The sequence below is a fragment of the Diorhabda sublineata genome, chromosome 8 (genome assembly GCF_026230105.1).
Source record: "Diorhabda sublineata isolate icDioSubl1.1 chromosome 8, icDioSubl1.1, whole genome shotgun sequence".
Classification (NCBI taxonomy): Eukaryota; Metazoa; Arthropoda; class Insecta; order Coleoptera; family Chrysomelidae; genus Diorhabda; species Diorhabda sublineata.
In genome coordinates this window covers 31588894-31609421 of record NC_079481.1, presented here as the reverse complement: position 1 = coordinate 31609421, position 20528 = coordinate 31588894, and the positions used below count along the sequence as shown (strand labels likewise).

The following is a 20528-nucleotide window of genomic DNA, read 5'->3' as shown; positions in this document are numbered from 1 at the left end:
CACTTCTGGAACCATCCTCTGCGTATACATCGATTTGACCCTTTGAGACGTTTCTCAATTTCCCTTCAGCAATAGATTGAATAGTGATTGACTCCAGTTGAGCAATTCTCTTCTTTGATGGTAATACAGAGCGCTTTAGCAGGGCCGGATTAAGATTTATAAGGCCCGGGGCTAAAATAATGACGGGGCTCCCTTAAGGAATTCGGAAACCCGGAAAAATTCACAAAATAGTATCAATACTTTAGATTTGTGGCATCAACACATCAATAAATACAGGATGATTTCCAAATTATGGCGCCCTCTTGGACCTGGGGCCCGGGGCTATAGCCCCCCAGCTTAATCCTGACCTGCGCTTTTGATTCCTTTGCAATAATCGGGATAAATCTTGTCAATTTCGTTCCTATCTGTCCGATTATATTTTGATAATGACCGAAATTGGGCGGATTAAAACATCTGAGGGGCCCGAAATCGGAATTTATATCTAATAATCGAGAAATATATATGAAAAACGGAACAAAATATTGATATTAATTAAACACGACTCGTTTCACAAATAAAACCAAACTTTTGACGATGTTAGATCAATTTTCACACCTCTCTTACCTATGAAAATTTTTTTCTATCGCGCTGCCAATGCCTCGCTTCTTCTAGTTTAAACGTAATACTACAAAAATTAAACACAATTAATGATTATACGGGTTCAAGTTATAATTGGGCATTTAGCATAAATTGGTGGCAATATGTTAGATTAGATACAGTACCTTGTCTCGATTAGAGATGGCGGTAGTTGTATTAGAAAGTACACAATCTATTATACATCGTATGTTTCGAATTTGAACACCCCACGTTGTTTAGTATGAACTAGATCCTATTATCGGTAAAATATTGGGTAGAAGCGTTTCGACGAGACCTGCGAAGACACCAGCAACGCATTGGTCGACCAAATGGAACGACGACTCCAGAAACGTTGAAGAAAATCCACAAATTTGCCGCGAATGATCGTCGATTGAAAGTGCGCGAGCTTGCAGAAAAATTTGGAGCGCGAATTTGGTGTGTTTACACCTTCATAACCATGGAGGAAACCAGAGACCGTCCCATCTGCAAGCAAGATCATATCGTCGGTTTTTTTTGGGTCGCGCGTTGGATAATTTTCTTGAAAAACGCGAAAACTGTCAACGGCGATTATTACGCGAATTTATCGCAACGTTTTAGCGAAGAAATCAAGCAAAAACGGCCGTATTTGGATAAGAGGGAAGCGTTGTTTCGTCACCAAATCACCAGCTCACAAATCCGTTATTTCAAAGGCCGAAATTAACGAATTAAACTTTGAATTGCTACTTCATACACCCTATACGCCAGATTTAGTCCCCTCTCATCATTTTCCAACAATAAAGAAGTGATATGCGGCAGTTAATGGTTATTTTGAGCTCAACTGAATAACAGCGAGAAATAAATGTCTCGCTCTATGCAAATGCAGACTTTCATTTCGACAGTGTTGCCATATTTGTTATTTTGACTTCAATCATCGAACTATCTAACGATTTAGAAACGTTTACGCAATGTTTGAGGTTAGTTTTGTCTTTTTCTTTTGCGTTTCTAAATTATTTGAGCGTCATTAATGAACTTTTCTCAAAACAATTTTATACAACGGTAATTTTATCTAAAGTTTGTCGTTAAATGTCCTCAAATTATACAAATATGGCATCTAAAATTATATAAGAACGTTACCATATAGGATATCAAGCGGCCATTGACCTTATCGGCTAACAGTGCATTTGTAAATATCAATTTTATTTTTCTGGCGTTGTTGATGTGTGGAGATACGGTTCACAAAGCGAGAAATAATCCAACCCGACACCCAACTATCAATGAATAATCTATAGATGTTATAATGGAAAATGTTAATTTACAAAAAAAAAAATCAAATTTTGGTACACGTACCGAGTCGAAAATTGTTTTCTTTCGACAGTTTACCTTGTTACCGAAGACGTGAAACGATACGTTACGAATGCAGTGCCTCTCGTTACTATAAACAAATCAGTATAGCCGTAGCCTCAAGTTATTTTTTTTTATTATACTTTGAATGCTATTGAAACTGACTACGGTTCAAAGCGATGTTGATTGTTTTTTTTCCATTTCCACGGGATCGTGTTTAAGTAAAAACTCCGGCAAGTATAAAAAGAGAAAGAAATCCCAATTTTCTTCTCCATGATATTCTTGCTCCATCAATGTCAGATTTTCAAGGTCGTAAGTAGAAATATTCACTTGGGGGATTCTCTTATAAGATTAGAAACGAAATTATTGAATATTTCGCCCGATCTTGTTAGAGTATCGTCTCGATAACGAGACGAGATCATGCGAGACCTTCGTACACTCCACTACAAGTGAGTATAGTCGCCCAAGTTGCTCTTTCGAAAAAACGAGATCTCTCGCGAGTAGAAAATCACTCCAGGATGTTTCCTATAATTCGAGAAACAAGGAGGAGCAATTTTAAATCATCTCGCTTCCGGTTCGGGCTCGTCTCGTCCCTCCGCTGCTGAATTTTCAACTTTCGAGCTTAACATATTCATTTTCGCGGGTCTTTTACGAAATTAGAAACGATATTAATGAATATTTCGCTTGATCTTGTTAGAGTATAGTCTCGATAACGAGACGAGATCATGCGAGACCTTCGTACACTCCACTACAAGTGAGTATAGTCGCCCAAGTTGCTCTTTCGAAAAAACGAGATCTCTCGCGAGTAGAAAATCACTCCAGGATGTTTCCTACAATTCGAGAAACAAGGAGGAGCAATTTTAAATCATCTCGCTTCCGGTTCGGGCTCGTCTCGTCCCTCCGCTGCTGAATTTTCAACTTTCGATCTTAACATATTCATTTTCGCGGGTCTTTTACGAAATTAGAAACGATATTAATGAATATTTCGCTTGATCTTGTTAGAGTATCGTCTCGATAACGAGACGAGATCATGCGAGACCTTCGTACACTCCACTACAAGTGAGTATAGTCGCCCAAGTTGCTCTTTCGAGAAAACGAGATCTCTCGCGAGTAGAAAATCACTCCAGGATGTTTCCTACAATTCGAGAAACAAGGAGGAGCAATTTTAAATCATCTCGCTTCCGGTTCGGGCTCGTCTCGTCCCTCCGCTGCTGAATTTTCAACTTTCGAGCTTAACATATTCATTTTCGCGGGTCTTTTACGAAATTAGAAACGATATTAATGAATATTTCGCTTGATCTTGTTAGAGTATAGTCTCGATAACGAGACGAGATCATGCGAGACCTTCGTACACTCCACTACAAGTGAGTATAGTCGCCCAAGTTGCTCTTTCGAAAAAACGAGATCTCTCGCGAGTAGAAAATCACTCCAGGATGTTTCCTACAATTCGAGAAACAAGGAGGAGCAATTTTAAATCATCTCGCTTCCGGTTCGGGCTCGTTTCGTCCCTCCGCTGCTGAATTTTCAACTTTCGAGCTTAACATATTCGTTTTCGCGGGTCTTTTACGAAATTAGAAACGATATTAATGAATATTTCGCTTGATCTTGTTAGAGTATAGTCTCGATAACGAGACGAGATCATGCGAGACCTTCGTACACTCCACTACAAGTGAGTATAGTCGCCCAAGTTGCTCTTTCGAAAAAACGAGATCTCTCGCGAGTAGAAAATCACTCCAGGATGTTTCCTACAATTCGAGAAACAAGGACGAGCAATTTTAAATCATCTCGCTTCCGGTTCGGGCTCGTCTCGTCCCTCCGCTGCTGAATTTTCAACTTTCGAGCTTAACATATTCATTTTCGCGGGTCTTTTACGAAATTAGAAACGATATTAATGAATATTTCGCTTGATCTTGTTAGAGTATAGTCTCGATAACGAGACGAGATCATGCGAGACCTTCGTACACTCCACTACAAGTGAGTATAGTCGCCCAAGTTGCTCTTTCGAAAAAACGAGATCTCTCGCGAGTAGAAAATCACTCCAGGATGTTTCCTACAATTCGAGAAACAAGGAGGAGCAATTTTAACATCTCGCTTCCGGTTCGTGCTCGTCTCGTCCCTCCCTCCGTCTCTTTTACGAGATTAATAAGTCTTGTAGTCTCGTTTTCGTGTATTATTAATAATTCATAAGCATGACAACATAAATGGTTAGTCATTATTATAAAAATCGATGGAAACAATAAAAACGATGGTATTTCAGGAATGAAATTTATGTAAAAACATGCTGTACACAATTTGAATCTATGCATATAGAAATCGACATACCGATTATAATACTAACGTCTATAAATAAATTAGATGCAATAAAATATCAAATATCTTTTTTTTTATCATTGTTTTCGAATGTCGAAGTGAAATTTACGGTTTTGAACAGCACATGGCTGCGTATGTGACGCGCATACCAAAAATATCAACCTAAAATTAGTGATAATTATTTTTTTTTTCTTTACATTCATGCAGGTCTTATACAGTCGATCTGATTGTCAATTCTACGATACTAGAGCAGCTTTGTTGATATAAAAACTTTCTACGACGTGAAAAATTGATTCTTTTTGGTGACAGTCTCTAAATTTAGGAAGGCGGTTCGAATATGATCGATGGAAATGAACCAGTTTGTCCAAAACATCAAGTGGGAAGGGAAAACATCCAATCGCAGTGTGATTTTTTTCAAAAGAAACAAAAACCAAACCTTATAAAAATGGGCTGGGCAATTCCAGTGATCCTAGCCTGAAGAAACGCTGATAAAGAACCGAAAAAACAACAATAGCTCCTTATAAAGTTAAGCTAGGAAAGCCCTGTGATGCTTGCACCAAAAAGAAAACTAAAAATATACAAATACCAAACCAGCTCTTTATTAAAATGAGCTGGGAAGGGAAAGCATTCAATCCCAGTGATCGTCGCTTCGAAGGATACCAAAAAGAAACGAAAAATGAAACCAGTTCCTTATAAAAATGAGCTGGGAAAGCCCAGTGATGCTCGCACCAAAAAGAAAGCTAAAAATATACAAATACCAAACCAGCTCTTTATTAAAATGAGCTGGGAAGGGAAAGCATTCAATCCCAGTGATCGTCGCTTCGAAGGATACCAAAAAGAAACGAAAAATGAAACCAGTTCCTTATAAAAATGAGCTGGGAAAGCCCAGTGATGCTTGCACCAAATAGAAAACTAAAAATATACAAATACCAAACCAGCTCTTTATAAAAATGAGCTGGGAAGGGAAAGCATTCAATCCCAGTGATCGTCGCTTCGAAAGATGCCAAAAAGAAACAAAAAACTAAACTAGTTCCTTATAAAAATGAGCTGGGAAAGCCCAGTGATGCTTGCACCAAATAGAAAACTAAAAATATACAAATACCAAACCAGCTCTTTATAAAAATGAGCTGGGAAGGGAGAGCATTCAATCCCAGTGATCGTCGCTTCGAAAGATGCCAAAAAGAAACAAAAAACTAAACTAGTTCCTTATAAAAATGAGCTGGGAAAGCCCAGTGATGCTTACACCAAAAAGAAAACTAAAAATATTCAAATACCAAACCAGCTCTTTATAAAAATGAGCTGGGAAGGGAGAGCATTCAATCCCAGTGATCGTCGCTTCGAAGGATACCAAAAAGAAACGAAAAATGAAACCAGTTCCTTATAAAAATGAGCTGGGAAAGCCCAGTGATGCTTGCACCAAATAGAAAACTAAAAATATACAAATACCAAACCAGCTCTTTATAAAAATGAGCTGGGAAGGGAGAGCATTCAATCCCAGTGATCGTCGCTTCGAAGGATACCAAAAAGAAACGAAAAATGAAACCAGTTCCTTATAAAAATGAGCTAGGAAAACCCAGTGGCGCTTGCCTCAAAAGGGATGCTAAAAAAAGAAAAATAAAACCAGTCTCTCATAAAAAATGAGTTGGGAAGGGAAAGCATCCAACCTCGGTGATTTTCGCCTCAAAAGAAGAGCTAAACGACACTTTTTGGGCATCATCAGAACGTTGCGTAACGGGTAATGAAGATCTGGAGGAAATACGCATTTGTTTGATCTGTTGCCCATCATTCCATCATACACCATAGTATGATTTTCATATTGTTCCTACTAATGATTGATTATCAAAAATTGTACCAAATTATAAGAGTTAGCTACCCCCATCTTACCCTTCGTCCCCATCATATTATTCACGAATATTTTTTCAATTTTAATGCAGTTTCATTCATTTATCGTCTTGATGACTTTCCGATCTATTTTATAACCATCGAGACGTCTGTCCTATATTAACACCATCATATTTATCAAAGGAACCCCTCTTATGATATTATTTTTTTATTTGTTCAAGTTTTTTGATTATATTTATGACTTTGAGACTTTTTTTTTAAATTTAATGAGTCCTAGTATCCAAAATAAGGATAATTCTTTTACATTTTGATATTTAACATTGTTCCTTGTTATACTATTTGAAATGTTATTTATCTTTAATTCAGGACAATTAATTTTTATTTAGTACAGTTTTTTCTTTCCCCATAACTGATTATTATAATATGTGATGCGGTTTACATGGGACAAACATCTCAATACTTGGTAAACATCCTAAAAGGTCATCAAGATGAAAAAATGAGAAATCGATCGATCAAAACAAAGACCTAAATATGTAAACGGCATGATATGATTTTAAATTCACGTGGTAGATTATATACGAGAGTTATATGAAAAGTTCACGACCTATATCACTAAAAATATGACCAACGAAAATTTGGAAATTCTCCGACAACCCCCGTATAAAATAATCCTACAATCTATACAAGAATACGTTAAATTCCATTAAAGAATTTAATAAAAATTGCTGCTAGAAAATTTTTCGGAAATGTCCTGACCTAGAAAACCGTCCCTACAAAAATACCGCATTCCTATCGAAAATTTTCAATATCTTACGTCATCGTCTTCCTCTTCGTCCACAAGAAGTGTGTAAAAGAACATTAGTCACTTCACCGATAAAAAAAAATTATTTTTAGAAAATAAGGAAGCGACACAGACACACGACCTTGCACCGAATTTCTCTAGGGCGAATCACATTTTAGCGGACGTCGTTCCACCGACAAACTATGCGCCCTTTTGGCCTAGCGGAAACTACGAGCGCGGCGTTGCCGCTTCGTCGATCGGAGAATTTGTCGATGTCGGGAAAACGCGCTTGTCACAACGTGTATTTTCCACAAATTCGGTTAATGCCGTAAAAACGATGTCCATCGATATCGGACGGGCTTTTGACGGAGTGCGACATCGAAGGAAAAAAAAACGGGAGCCCAGATGGAAATAATTGAAGGAGGAACGAGTAGAAAGAATAGAGTTGAATAAAAAGGAACTTATGCTCTAAAATATTCGTTCTATTCGTTTTGTGGTCCAAAAAATCGAAAATTATTATATAATATCGCCTCAAATTTTACCAAATTTACTTTCGATTTAAACGCTTTTAGAACGCAGATAGTTAGAGGACGATTTAGCAGCCAAACTCGAGTTTTATTGAATTCTTCGAATTAATAGATACAGAAATACCACCAGATGGTTCTGAATAATTAGGAACGCACAAAATATAAGGAAAAAAAAAGGAAACAACTTGATGAACTGACGAAAATGTCATTCAGAGATCCCAGTCGAAAATATGGGGTCGACTCCATGGTATGTATCAAAACCTCAAACCCATTCACTACTCGAGGAATTGTTAAGTCCAAGAAACGCAAAAAGACTGAGAAAAAGTTGGCTCCAAGACATTATAGTTAATTATAGTGAATTAACCTAAATATTTGTCATAAAAAAAAATAAAAAAGAAAGAAATTGTTCACGTGTACATACAACGGCAATTGAGGTGACTATTTTTACTTGAACTTAATTTTTTAACGAGCTTAAAGCATTTAAACTCAATTAGAAATATAAGTGTTTATATCGTTTTTTTTTTCATCATATACAGTGTGTTCGTAAAAATCACGACCACAATCGAAATTAAGCATATAAAAACGTAATTTTACGTATTGTACTACATCGCTCAATAAATCGTGTGACTGACACAAAGATGGCGCTGACACTGTCAAATCCATGTGACGTTTATGAAGTACCAACTATCAAAAGACTGTGTGTCAAATTTTATGACATTTCGATTAGTTATAAAAAAGTGACAGCCGTTTAAGTGAAGCTACTTTCATATATTTCAAAATTCAAAGTTTCTTGATGGAAAAAAAATACTGTAAAAGCTCAGCGATGGCTTCGAAAGAGTTATTGGTTTGGTGAATTTAAACGTGGTGAACGTTCTGGTCATAAAAATTCGCGTGACTGACACAAAGATGGCGCTGACACTGTCAAATCCACGAAGTACCAACTTTCAAAAGACTGTGTGTCAAATTTTATGACGTTTCGATATTTCAGAGAAAAGTGACAGCCGTTTAAGTGAAGCTACTTTCATATATTTCAAAATTCAAAGTTTCTTGATGGAAAAAAATATTGTAAAAGCTCAGCGATGGCTTCGAAAGAGTTATTGGTTTGGTGAATTTAAACGTGGTGAACGTTCTGGTCATAAAAATTCGCGTGACTGACACAAAGATGGCGCTGACACTGTCAAATCCACGAAGTACCAACTTTCAAAAGACTGTGTGTCAAATTTTATGACATTTCGATTAGTTATAAAAAAGTGACAGCCGTTTAAGTGAAGCTACTTTCATATATTTCAAAATTCAAAGTTTCTTGATGGAAAAAAATATTGTAAAAGCTCAGCTATGGCTTCGAAAGAGTTATTGGTTTGGTGAATTTAAACGTGGTGAACGTTCTGGTCATAAAAATTCGCGTGACTGACACAAAGATGGCGCTGACACTGTCAAATCCACGAAGTACCAACTATCAAAAGACTGTGTGTCAAATTTTATGACATTTCGATTAGTTATAAAAAAGTGACAGCCGTTTAAGTGAAGCTACTTTCATATATTTCAAAATTCAAAGTTTCTTGATGGAAAAAAATATTGTAAAAGCTCAGCTATGGCTTCGAAAGAGTTATTGGTTTGGTGAATTTAAACGTGGTGAACGTTCTGGTCATAAAAATTCGCGTGACTGACACAAAGATGGCGCTGACACTGTCAAATCCACGAAGTACCAACTATCAAAAGACTGTGTGTCAAATTTTATGACATTTCGATTAGTTATAAAAAAGTGACAGCCGTTTAAGTGAAGCTACTTTCATATATTTCAAAATTCAAAGTTTCTTGATGGAAAAAAATATTGTAAAAGCTCAGCTATGGCTTCGAAAGAGTTATTGGTTTGGTGAATTTAAACGTGGTGAACGTTCTGGTCATAAAAATTCGCGTGACTGACACAAAGATGGCGCTGACACTGTCAAATCCACGAAGTACCAACTTTCAAAAGACTGTGTGTCAAATTTTATGACGTTTCGATATGTCAGAGAAAAGTGACAGCCGTTTAAGTGAAGCTACTTTCATATATTTCAAAATTCAAAGTTTCTTGATGGAAAAAAATACTGTAAAAGCTCAGCGATGGCTTCGAAAGAGTTATTGGTTTGGTGAATTTAAACGTGGTGAACGTTCTGGTCATAAAAATTCGCGTGACTGACACAAAGATGGCGCTGACACTGTCAAATCCACGAAGTACCAACTTTCAAAAGACTGTGTGTCAAATTTTATGACGTTTCGATATGTCAGAGAAAAGCGACAGCCGTTTAAGTGGAGCTACTTTCATTTATTTCAAAATTCAAAGTTTCTTGATGGAAAAAAATACTGTAAAAGCTCAGCGATGGCTTCGAAAGAGTTATTGGTTTGGTGAATTTAAACGTGGTGAACGTTCTGGTCATAAAAATTCGCGTGACTGACACAAAGATGGCGCTGACACTGTCAAATCCACGAAGTACCAACTTTCAAAAGACTGTGTGTCAAATTTTATGACGTTTCGATATGTCAGAGAAAAGCGACAGCCGTTTAAGTGAAGCTACTTTCATATATTTCAAAATTCAAAGTTTCTTGATGGAAAAAAATACTGTAAAAGCTCAGCGATGGCTTCGAAAGAGTTATTGGTTTGGTGAATTTAAACGTGGTGAACGTTCTGGTCATAAAAATTCGCGTGACTGACACAAAGATGGCGCTGACACTGTCAAATCCACGAAGTACCAACTTTCAAAAGACTGTGTGTCAAATTTTATGACGTTTCGATATGTCAGAGAAAAGCGACAGCCGTTTAAGTGAAGCTACTTTCATTTATTTCAAAATTCAAAGTTTCTTGATGGAAAAAAATACTGTAAAAGCTCAGCGATGGCTTCGAAAGAGTTATTGGTTTGGTGAATTTAAACGTGGTGAACGTTCTGGTCATAAAAATTCGCGTGACTGACACAAAGATGGCGCTGACACTGTCAAATCCACGAAGTACCAACTTTCAAAAGACTGTGTGTCAAATTTTATGACGTTTCGATATGTCAGAGAAAAGCGACAGCCGTTTAAGTGAAGCTACTTTCATTTATTTCAAAATTCAAAGTTTCTTGATGGAAAAAAATACTGTAAAAGCTCAGCGATGGCTTCGAAAGAGTTATTGGTTAGGTGAATTTAAACTTGGTGAAAGTTCTGGTGGTCCAATTGAGGTGATTACTCCAGAAACCATCAAAAAAATTGAAATTGCGTGATATAGCCATGATCCAGAGCAGTTTTCGGCCATTTTTACACTTAATAATCGAAACCATCACCATCTGAATGGACTGAAGACGGTGAACCGCGTCCGAAGCGTCCAAAGACGCAACAGTCGGCCGGGAAGGTTACTGGTTCAGTATTTTGGAACGCACATGGAATATTTGTCCGTCTCCATAATAAATAGAGAATTTTTGGATCGTTCGAATACAAAAATCGAGTAAAAACACCAAGACAACGCACCGATTCACGAATCGATGGTTAAATTACACTTCGAATTGCTTCTTCGTCCACGGTATAGTTCAGATCCGGTCCCCGGTGACTATTAATCTCGAAAAAATGCCGAAAAACATATAAAATGACTGTCCGTAACTCGAAGGTTCGATTCAGGTTATATTTATGAGGAAAGTGGAAAGAAAATGGAAATAATAAACCAGATTTCGCGTTTTCAATTTGTATCGACGCGTGCCGAATGATATATTATTGAAATAAATGTCATCTTACCTCGACGACCTTGAGATTCTGTTTATCCAAAAGGAATTCCATGGATTTGTGCGGTCTGGTTTGCGGACGGTGTTCTTTCCCTTGTTGGTCGGTCCCCCCCGTCAAAGTCAACCGATGGGGTTGAGCCCCTAAATCTAACAGACTTCTCGTTTTCACATTAGCACCACTCGTTATAACGGTAACTTCCGTATCTAGATCGGTTTCAATAAGCCCCATGGGCTCCATTGGCAGCGGGCAACCACCAGAAGACGAATCGATAGTTCTCCTGCGCTGTTGCCGATTGTCCGCGCGTTGTTGACGGTCCGCGCCGGAGGCGGTAGCCGAAGATTTAACGCTTGCGTGGACGACGCGCGGCGGTTGTTTAGGCAGGGGCGGTTTTGATGTTACAGAATTGGTTTTGGGTGAATGTTCGTTGTTATTATGTTTGTCCGATTGAACGGTGGGACCTTTTAGTGGGATATAGATGTAGTCGGATTTAGAGGCGACGCGTTGTTGAGGGGCCATTATAGTAACTGAAACAAATCGAATGTTTTCTAAAAAAAAAAAAAATAAAAAACGATTTATTCTATATAAAATTCATAAAATTGTGCGAATACGATAATTTTCTCGTACTATAAATACGGTAATTTCATAAATTCGTCGAATTTTCCATGTCAGGGACTACAGAATGTTTTGGTTACGAAAAGAGAGAAAAAATTTCTGCCGTGTTGTCAAATTAGTGTTTTTGTGGATGAGTTATAAATTATAATACAATTTATTCGTTTTCAACCCTACATAGTTGGCGAAAACACCCCCATTATTCGATCAATTTTCCAAATTTCCTTTTCAATATGTACGTCCTTCCGAAGGGTTGCAAATTTGAAAAGTAGCCGCCAATTGGGGTCGAATAGCCAAAAAGTGGAAAAAAATCATTATCTCGAAAACTTAAAAACCTAGTTTTGGTCCCAATCGACTCAGAGTAAACAAATACATCAAGTTAAAACTGTTTTTATTTGAATTACGAAGAAAATTCGAGAAATACTTTTGAAAAATTACAAAAATGCGAGGGGATATTTAAATACAGTGTTTGGATTAACTATAAGATGAAAATGAAGCCCCCAATTGGGGCCGAATGGCCAAAAAGTGGAAAAAAATCATTATCTCGAAAACCTATTAACTCAAAAACCTGGTTTTGGTCCCAATCGACTCAGAGCAAACGAATACACAAAGTTAAAACAATTTTTATTTGAATTACGAAGAAAATTCGAGAAATACTTTAAAAAAATTACAAAATTGCGAGGGGATATTTAAATACAGCGTTTTGACTAACTATAAGATGAAAAGAAGCCCCCAATTGGAGCCGAATGGCCAAAAAGTGGAAAAAAATCATTATCTCGAAAACCTATTAACTCAAAAACCTGGTTTTGGTCCCAATCGACTCAGAGCAAACGAATACACAAAGTTAAAACAATTTTTATTTGAATTACGAAGAAAATTCGAGAAATACTTTAAAAAAATTACAAAATTGCGAGGGGATATTTAAATACAGCGTTTTGACTAACTATAAGATGAAAAGAAGCCCCCAATTGGAGCCGAATGGCCAAAAAGTGGAAAAAAATCATTATCTCGAAAACCTATTAACTCAAAAACCTGGTTTTGGTCCCAATCGACTCAGAGCAAACGAATACACAAAGTTAAAACAATTTTTATTTGATTTACGAAGAAAATTCGAGAAATACTTTAAAAAAATTACAAAATTGCGAGGGGATATTTAAATACAGCGTTTTGACTAACTATAAGATGAAAAGAAGCCCCCAATTGGAGCCGAATGGCCAAAAAGTGGAAAAAAATCATTATCTCGAAAACCTATTAACTCAAAAACCTGGTTTTGGTCCCAATCGACTCAGAGCAAACGAATACACAAAGTTAGAACTGTTTTTATTTGATTTACGAAGAAAATTCGAGAAATACTTTTAAAATATTACAAAATTGCGAGAGGATATTTAAATACAGTGTTTGGATTAACTATAAGATGAAAAGAAGCCCCCAATTGGGGCCGAATGGCCAAAAAGTGGAAAAAAATCATTATCTCGAAAACCTATTAACTCAAAAACCTGGTTTTGGTCCCAATCGACTCAGAGCAAACGAATACACAAAGTTAGAACTGTTTTTATTTGATTTACGAAGAAAATTCGAGAAATACTTTAAAAAAATTACAAAATTGCGAGAGGATATTTAAATACAGCGTTTTGACTAACTATAAGATGAAAAGAAGCCCCCAATTGGGGCCGAATGGCCAAAAAGTGGAAAAAAATCATTATCTCGAAAACCTATTAACTCAAAAACCTGGTTTTGGTCCCAATCGACTCAGAGCAAACGAATACACAAAGTTAGAACTGTTTTTATTTGAATTACGAAGAAAATTCGAGAAATACTTTAAAAAAATTACAAAATTGCGAGAGGATATTTAAATACAGCGTTTTGACTAACTATAAGATGAAAATGAAGCCCCCAATTGGGGCCGAAGGGTCAAAAAGTGGAAAAAAATCATTATCTCGAAAACCTATTAACTCAAAAACCTGGTTTTGGTCCCAATCGACTCAGAGCAAACGAATACACAAAGTTAAAACAATTTTTATTTGAATTACGAAGAAAATTCGAGAAATACTTTAAAAAAATTACAAAATTGCGAGGGGATATTTAAATACAGTGTTTGGATTAACTATAAGATGAAAAGAAGCCCCCAATTGGGGCCGAATGGCCAAAAAGTGGAAAAAAATCATTATCTCGAAAACCTATTACCTCAAAAACCTAGTTTTGGTCCCAAACTGGGTCCCAACGAAGAAAATTTAAGAACCAATGAGGAATTGAAAGACTATTGGCAAAACGAAAATTTTTCAAACTTTCGTGATGGGTTATTCTTATCAAAGCAAGTTGAAACATTTATTTGAAGTGTACATTTAAATTAAAAACTTTCTGATTCAAGGAAACCGGATTAACAGTTTCATTTATACGGATATTGAGGTAGCGTATACACTTCTAGGTGCATCACTGATTCCCAGGTTCTTTCCCATTTGGTTCGGAACCTGTGTTCTTAATAAAAAGAACCAAATTGTACGTGTAGACCGTCTATTGATCATCCGGATGATTCCCAAGGCCGTAAACGCCGATAGAGAAACGGTTAGAAAAATTTTACACGAGGAATTACACACGACGAAGTTGGTGCCAAAAAATCTGATCCCTGACCAAAAGCCTTTGCGTCAACGGGTCTGCTCAGATTTCCTTGATAGACTAGACAAAAATCTGCCTAAAAAGGAACCAGATTTGAGTCGATGGAAGCGGCAAACCAGAGCTCCTTAAAGCCATCCCCAAAGAGGACTTCCATTAATGGAAAAAACGTATGGAAAGGCGTGTGAGGCGAGGGGATAGAAGTAAATTGAAGGGGTGCATTCGAATGTAGGATAATTTAAATAATAAAACCCTTTCTCGTAAAACCAGTCTCGTTATTTAATAGCCAGACCTAACCTAACCTAACCTAACCGTTGCAAACGCTTTCTTAACATCCGTAAATACTTTACGTCATCGATTTCTAAACTATTTGGGTCCGAAGTTTAATTTTTAAAAACGAACTTTCGAGATACAATTTTTTGGATATAAAAAACGTCAAAATTTTGATTAAATATGTAATAATAAAAATTCAGCGATAACCGGCGATTTCAACAAAGATTTTTTTTGTTTTTTCCATATGATAAAGTAAATACTGGGTGTTCGAATTGTTCGGATTTTGTTTTTACTTACTATTAAAACGTAATTATCACAAAACTTGAACTAAGACTACAACTAAGACGAAACTGAATTGATTGAAGTTTTTTGTTATTATTCTACGTGTGCATTAATTCAGGTGATTATCAAACTATAATTTTCGTCGATACGCCAAGTAATTTAAAGAAAAAAAAAATTATATAACTTTTCTATTGTTGTTTATTTCCCATAATCAGTATTTTCTTAACTCGACTAATTAACTGTTAATTATATATTTAGTAAAGTTCAAAAGGTAAAACGCTTTCCAGTACGACTCAGATTCAAGGCCGTAGCCAAAATTTTGGGGGGTTTTGGTTTAGGTTTCATTCCGACCGAGGAGCGTGGTAAATAATCGAGAAACAACGCAAAGTTTCCATACAATACAAAATCGGTTGCTCGACTAGAGATGGCGCTAGACGCTACTATATATACTCAAATTCAATAATTTTTTCGGGTAATATTTCGGTAAGGATTGAGTTTGAGCCCCCAAAACCCTTTCCTCTCGTTTTTGTATCGAAACTTCAGTATAATTTGAACCAAGATATCTCAATAGTAAGTTTTGTTGATGGTACGACGTCCGTGTCCTGACAGGACACTCTCCTAATCCCCAAAAAAATACTTTTCCCGGAGATAATCCTTTCCATACTTGATTTTGTGTAAAAAATTCTTCTCTTGTTAAAAACGAGCTTGAAGCAATTGAGAAATGCTTCACCATCATTCAGCAATCAGTTTGGACATTCTATAGCTCGCATCAAGCTCTTCCAAAGTTCAACTGGTCGTTAAATCAGATCTAAGCAAACTCCTGACGTAAAACTTTTGTAGACCACTGGGGGTGCACCTGGACCACTTTGGAACCACTGGTTAAAAGCAATGCGGATTCGTTACCGCTGGTTTGTTTTATAGACTCGATTTTTAAAGTAAAAAATTCATCGGACTTCATCACTTCCTTATTAGGGATACTCTGACGCATAACAGCGTCGAAACCTTTTTATTCTGGTGCAAAAAAATCCTTAGATTAGTTCTCAAAAAATCATCTACTTCTAGTAACGCAAATTTTGTTTGTTGACATGTTGCAGTTTATGCGAAAGTGAGTCTCATCAGCATTGTGTGACGACGAGCGTTATTAACGGCTAAAACCAGCGATGTCGTCGAAAAATTGTACTGGACGGGCAACTGATCGAGATTAGAAAGGCATAACCAAAAAATCTTCGTCGATTAACGTTTCACAGAACTATGGGAACCTTTTGTTTCACACAAGAAATTACCTTGAACGTTTTTATTTATTGTCGCTAGATAAACAATGACGAATATGTATATCAGGAGCTATATTTATAAATAAAATACTGAATCAAAACAACTGGAATAACGTACGACTGGATTATTTCCTGGAAAGCTTATTGTATCGTATGTAGGTCATATAAACAACGTTTTCGCTGTCTCAGATATCGAATTGATTATTATTGTCGATACATCCGCTTCTTGGATAAACAGTTTTTGATACAGGACGTCCGGATTATGGTATGGACCATCTTCTAGCCAGTACAGTGTTCCAAGATATCATCAACAGTTCGATTTCCCTCTTCGCCGATTGTTAGAAAAGTTGGGATGGTCAATATACGCATGGTTGCGTAGAAGAATCAGTTGGAGATCGTCAGACCATCCAACTGTCCAATACGAAGACGCTTCCAGAAGTTAATGGCCAAAAACCAAGACGGCGACTCGCAGTTTGCTGGTGTGAATGATCCGGGGAGCAATTCGAAGGGACGATCGTGTTTATGACCACGCACAGTCAGAATCGCGCAAGATTTTCGGATTATGGAATGGCCGGCATACAGTACTGACCTAAATCCGATAGAAAATTTATAGGATGAGCTAAAAAGTTTGGAAAAGAAGGTAGACGGCAGGAAGACCAATTTATGGGACAACCTGCAGGTGCTAAGACAGATAAAAACCGGGAAAATATAACCAGAGGAGATCGCCTCAACAAACGGTAGATTTTGTCAAGTGTCAACTCCAGAGTTGTACACCTGGAAGAGCTTGAAATAGAGGACGAAGATCTCTGGAAAATTTTTTGATCCGAAGAATAATTTGAAAGTTAAAGTCAAAAGTTTAAACTTGTATGTGCGCGAGTATATTAGAAAACCGGTTACGGTTTTTTTGATTCAAAAACAAAAAATGTTTTATATGCGGAATAACTTACGATTTTTTTATTTTCTTTCAACACATCACGATATAAAACTATTCACAATTGCCCAGCGAAACTAACGATGCTTAGAGAATGAACAATGTAGACTGAAATCGATTCGATTGACCATTTTTGTAGTAGCGAACTTCCTATACGTTGAATCGTTTGTAGAACTTCGGTACGGTATTTTTTGGTTGCTGCATGTCGTAAATTTAATATGGTTTTGCCGAATGCGAAGTTGATACTCGTATTATAATGATTTAAATGAGTATAGTGCGGTCAAATTAGACCAGCTACATAAATAAATTCCTATCGACCGGTAAAACTTTTTGAATCATTATATCTCAGAAACGGTGGCTCGAAGGGAAAAAAGTATTGATACGTTTTTTGTAGATAATTTTATGATCTACAATTTTCGTCTAAGGTATTTTTATGATAAAACTCACCGTTTTGATGAAAATCGCGAAAATCTCATTTTTTTTGACATTTGACCTTGAATCATCAAAACGATAAGTTTTATCATGAAAATACCTTAGACAAAAATTGTAGATCATCAAGTTATCTACAAAAAACGTTTCAAAACTTTTTTCCCTACGAGCCACCGTTTTTGAGATATAACGATTCAAAAAGTTTTCGTATTTAATGGTTTCACTTTGTACAACATTTTGAATCGTTATATCTCAGAAACGGTGGCTCGTAGGGAAAAACGTGTTGAAACGTTTTTTGGTAGATAATTTTATGATCTACAATTTTCGTCTAAGGTATTTTCATGATAAAACTTATCGTTTTAATGATTCAAGGTCAAATGTCAAAAAAATGAGATTTTCGCGATTTTCATCAAAACGGTGAGTTTTATCATAAAAATACCTAAGACGAAAATTGTAGATCATTAAATTATCTACAAAAAACGTATTAATACTTTTTTCCCTACGAGCCACCGTTTCTGAGATATAATGATTCAAAAAGTGGTACAAAGTGAAACCATTAAAAACTTTTACAACTTTTTGAATCATTATATCTCAGAAACGGTGGCTCGTAGGAAAAAAAGTATTTATACGTTTTTTGTAGATAATTTAATGATCTACAATTTTCGTCAAAGGTATTTTTATGATAAAACTAACAGTTTTGCTGAAAATCGCGAAAATCTCATTTTTTTGACATTTGACCTTGAATCATCAAAACGATAAGTTTTATCAAAAAAATACCTTAGAAGAAAATTGTAGATCATAAAATTATCTACAAAAAATGTATCAATACTTTTTTCCCTATGAGCCACCGTTTTTGAGATATAACGATTCAAAAAGTGGTACAAAGTGAAACCATCAAATACGAAAACTTTTTGAATCATTATATCTCAAAAACGGGGACTTGTAGGTAAAAATGTATTGATACGTTTTTTGTAGATAATTTTATGTTCTACAATTTTCGTCTCAGGTATTTTTATGATAAAACTCAGTTTTGCTGAAAATCCCGAAAATCTCATTTTTTTGACATTTGACCTTGAAACATCAAAACGATAAGTTTTATCATAAAAATACTTTAGACGAAAATTGTACATCACAAAATTATCTACAAAAAATGTATCAATACTTTTTTCCCTACGAGCCACCGTTTTTGAGATATAACGATTCAAAAAGTTGTACAAATTGAAACCATTAAATACGAAAACTTTTTGAATCATTATATCTCAGAAACGGTGGGTCGTAGGGAAAAAAGTATTGATACGTTTTTTGTAGATAATTTAATGGTCTACAATTTTCATCTAAGGTATTTTTATGATAAAACTGACAGTTTTGCTTAAAATCGCGAAAATCTCATTTTTTTGACATTTGACCTTGAATCATCAAAACGATAAGTTTTATCAAAAAAATACCTTAGACGAAAATTGTAGATCATAAAATTATCTACAAAAAACGTATTAATACTTTTTTCCCTACGAGCCACCGTTTCTGAGATATAATGATTCAAAAAGTGGTACAAAGTGAAACCATCAAATACGAAAACTTTTTGAATCATTATATCTCAGAAACGGTGGGTCGTAGGGAAAAAAGTATTGATACGTTTTTTGTAGATAATTTAATGATCTACAATTTTCGTCAAAGGTATTTTTATGATAAAACTCACAGTTTTGCTGAAAATCGCGAAAACATCATTTTTTTGACATTTGATCAAAATTTATTTCATACACGGAAATTATTGGGAACATTCAATTTTTATTTTAAATTTCACTGATTTTCAGCTCGATGGGAATTTATGTAACTTCGAATGTCTAAATTGACCGGATTATTAGGGGAAAGATGAAGAACCGGGTTCGACGAGCGCAGCTGTTAAAAATTATAAAAAACGTTTCGAGTTGAAGGTTTTTCTATTTAAGGGACCCTATTCTAGTCCAAGACAAGGATTAAATTCTCGTATTTTATAAATTATTCCATACAGATTCGTTAAAAAGCTTTTTGAATCATACCACGGGAAGAACCGAATATTTTTTCTAAAATTCTAGGGAAACGGTAAAAGTTAAAAAAAAAACTTGTAGTGGTAGATCTCGCGTTTTTTTTTTCTATTACTGAAACTGCGGGGGCTATTTTTCGTTTTCCATTAACTTAGGCTGGCCAAGCGCAAGATCTCAACAACTAATACAGCTGCTTTCAGAAGCTACGACTCATTTTTCACTGGTGAATGATGCCTGCAAGATCCAGCCGGTTTAGGTGCCAACAAAGGCAACGACGAAGCGCCAGACTGGGATCAGCGAACCCACCAATGGGCCCAGAACCCAAGTTCTCTCACCAAACAACTGCTCCAGTTAAATAGGCGCGAAACGGGGCTTCTCAAAAGACATCGGACTTTGGTAACGCACGACGGGCTTATCTGAATGCCTATGTGCTCAACGGCTTAAGTCTGAAGGATAGAGGACCAAACAAGTGAGGAACTTGTCCCCCAAGTGGACCTCGCAGGTCCGAGTCCAAATTTCGAGAACCAAAAAGTAGCGAGAGCTCAAGGAAAAAAACCGAATTGATAGGTTAAGTTTGGTTAGTTAAAAAATACCAAAAATACAAAAAAAAAACAGAAATTTCGTGATACGTCGAAGACTTGTACCAAAGAGGCGAAACGCCACTCAAATTAGAGCCTTTTCCATTCATTTTTACTATGAGGAATCAACAGCAACAACAAGGAGTGATTTTTTCACAAAACTGGAAGACTTCCTGGGATCCCCCATAGAATTAGTGAGAGAAGAAGAAAACTACGCGCGCGGATATCGTCGGAATGACAGAAGATGTGGAATACACCATTCCGCTCCTATCCGTGGACTTCGTCTTCGTCAAAAACCATTCGACGCGTTTAGAAATCTAGTGAAATATTTTGCTTGATCGAAACCGATATTTATTTATTTATTTAACCTTCGGAATAAACCTGTTCCGACCGCTAAAAA

The 20528-nt window shown here is 36.2% G+C and overlaps 1 protein-coding gene across 1 annotated transcript in view; it reads right to left on the bottom strand.

Moving 5' to 3' along the window:
- LOC130447956 (uncharacterized) overlaps positions 1–20528 on the bottom strand; it is a 93766-nt gene that overhangs the window by 36313 nt on the left and 36925 nt on the right. Inside the window, exon 6 of the mRNA XM_056785037.1 lies at positions 11137–11648. Within this exon, the coding sequence (XP_056641015.1) occupies positions 11137–11648 (512 nt within the window). The remainder of the gene's footprint in view (positions 1–11136; positions 11649–20528) is intronic.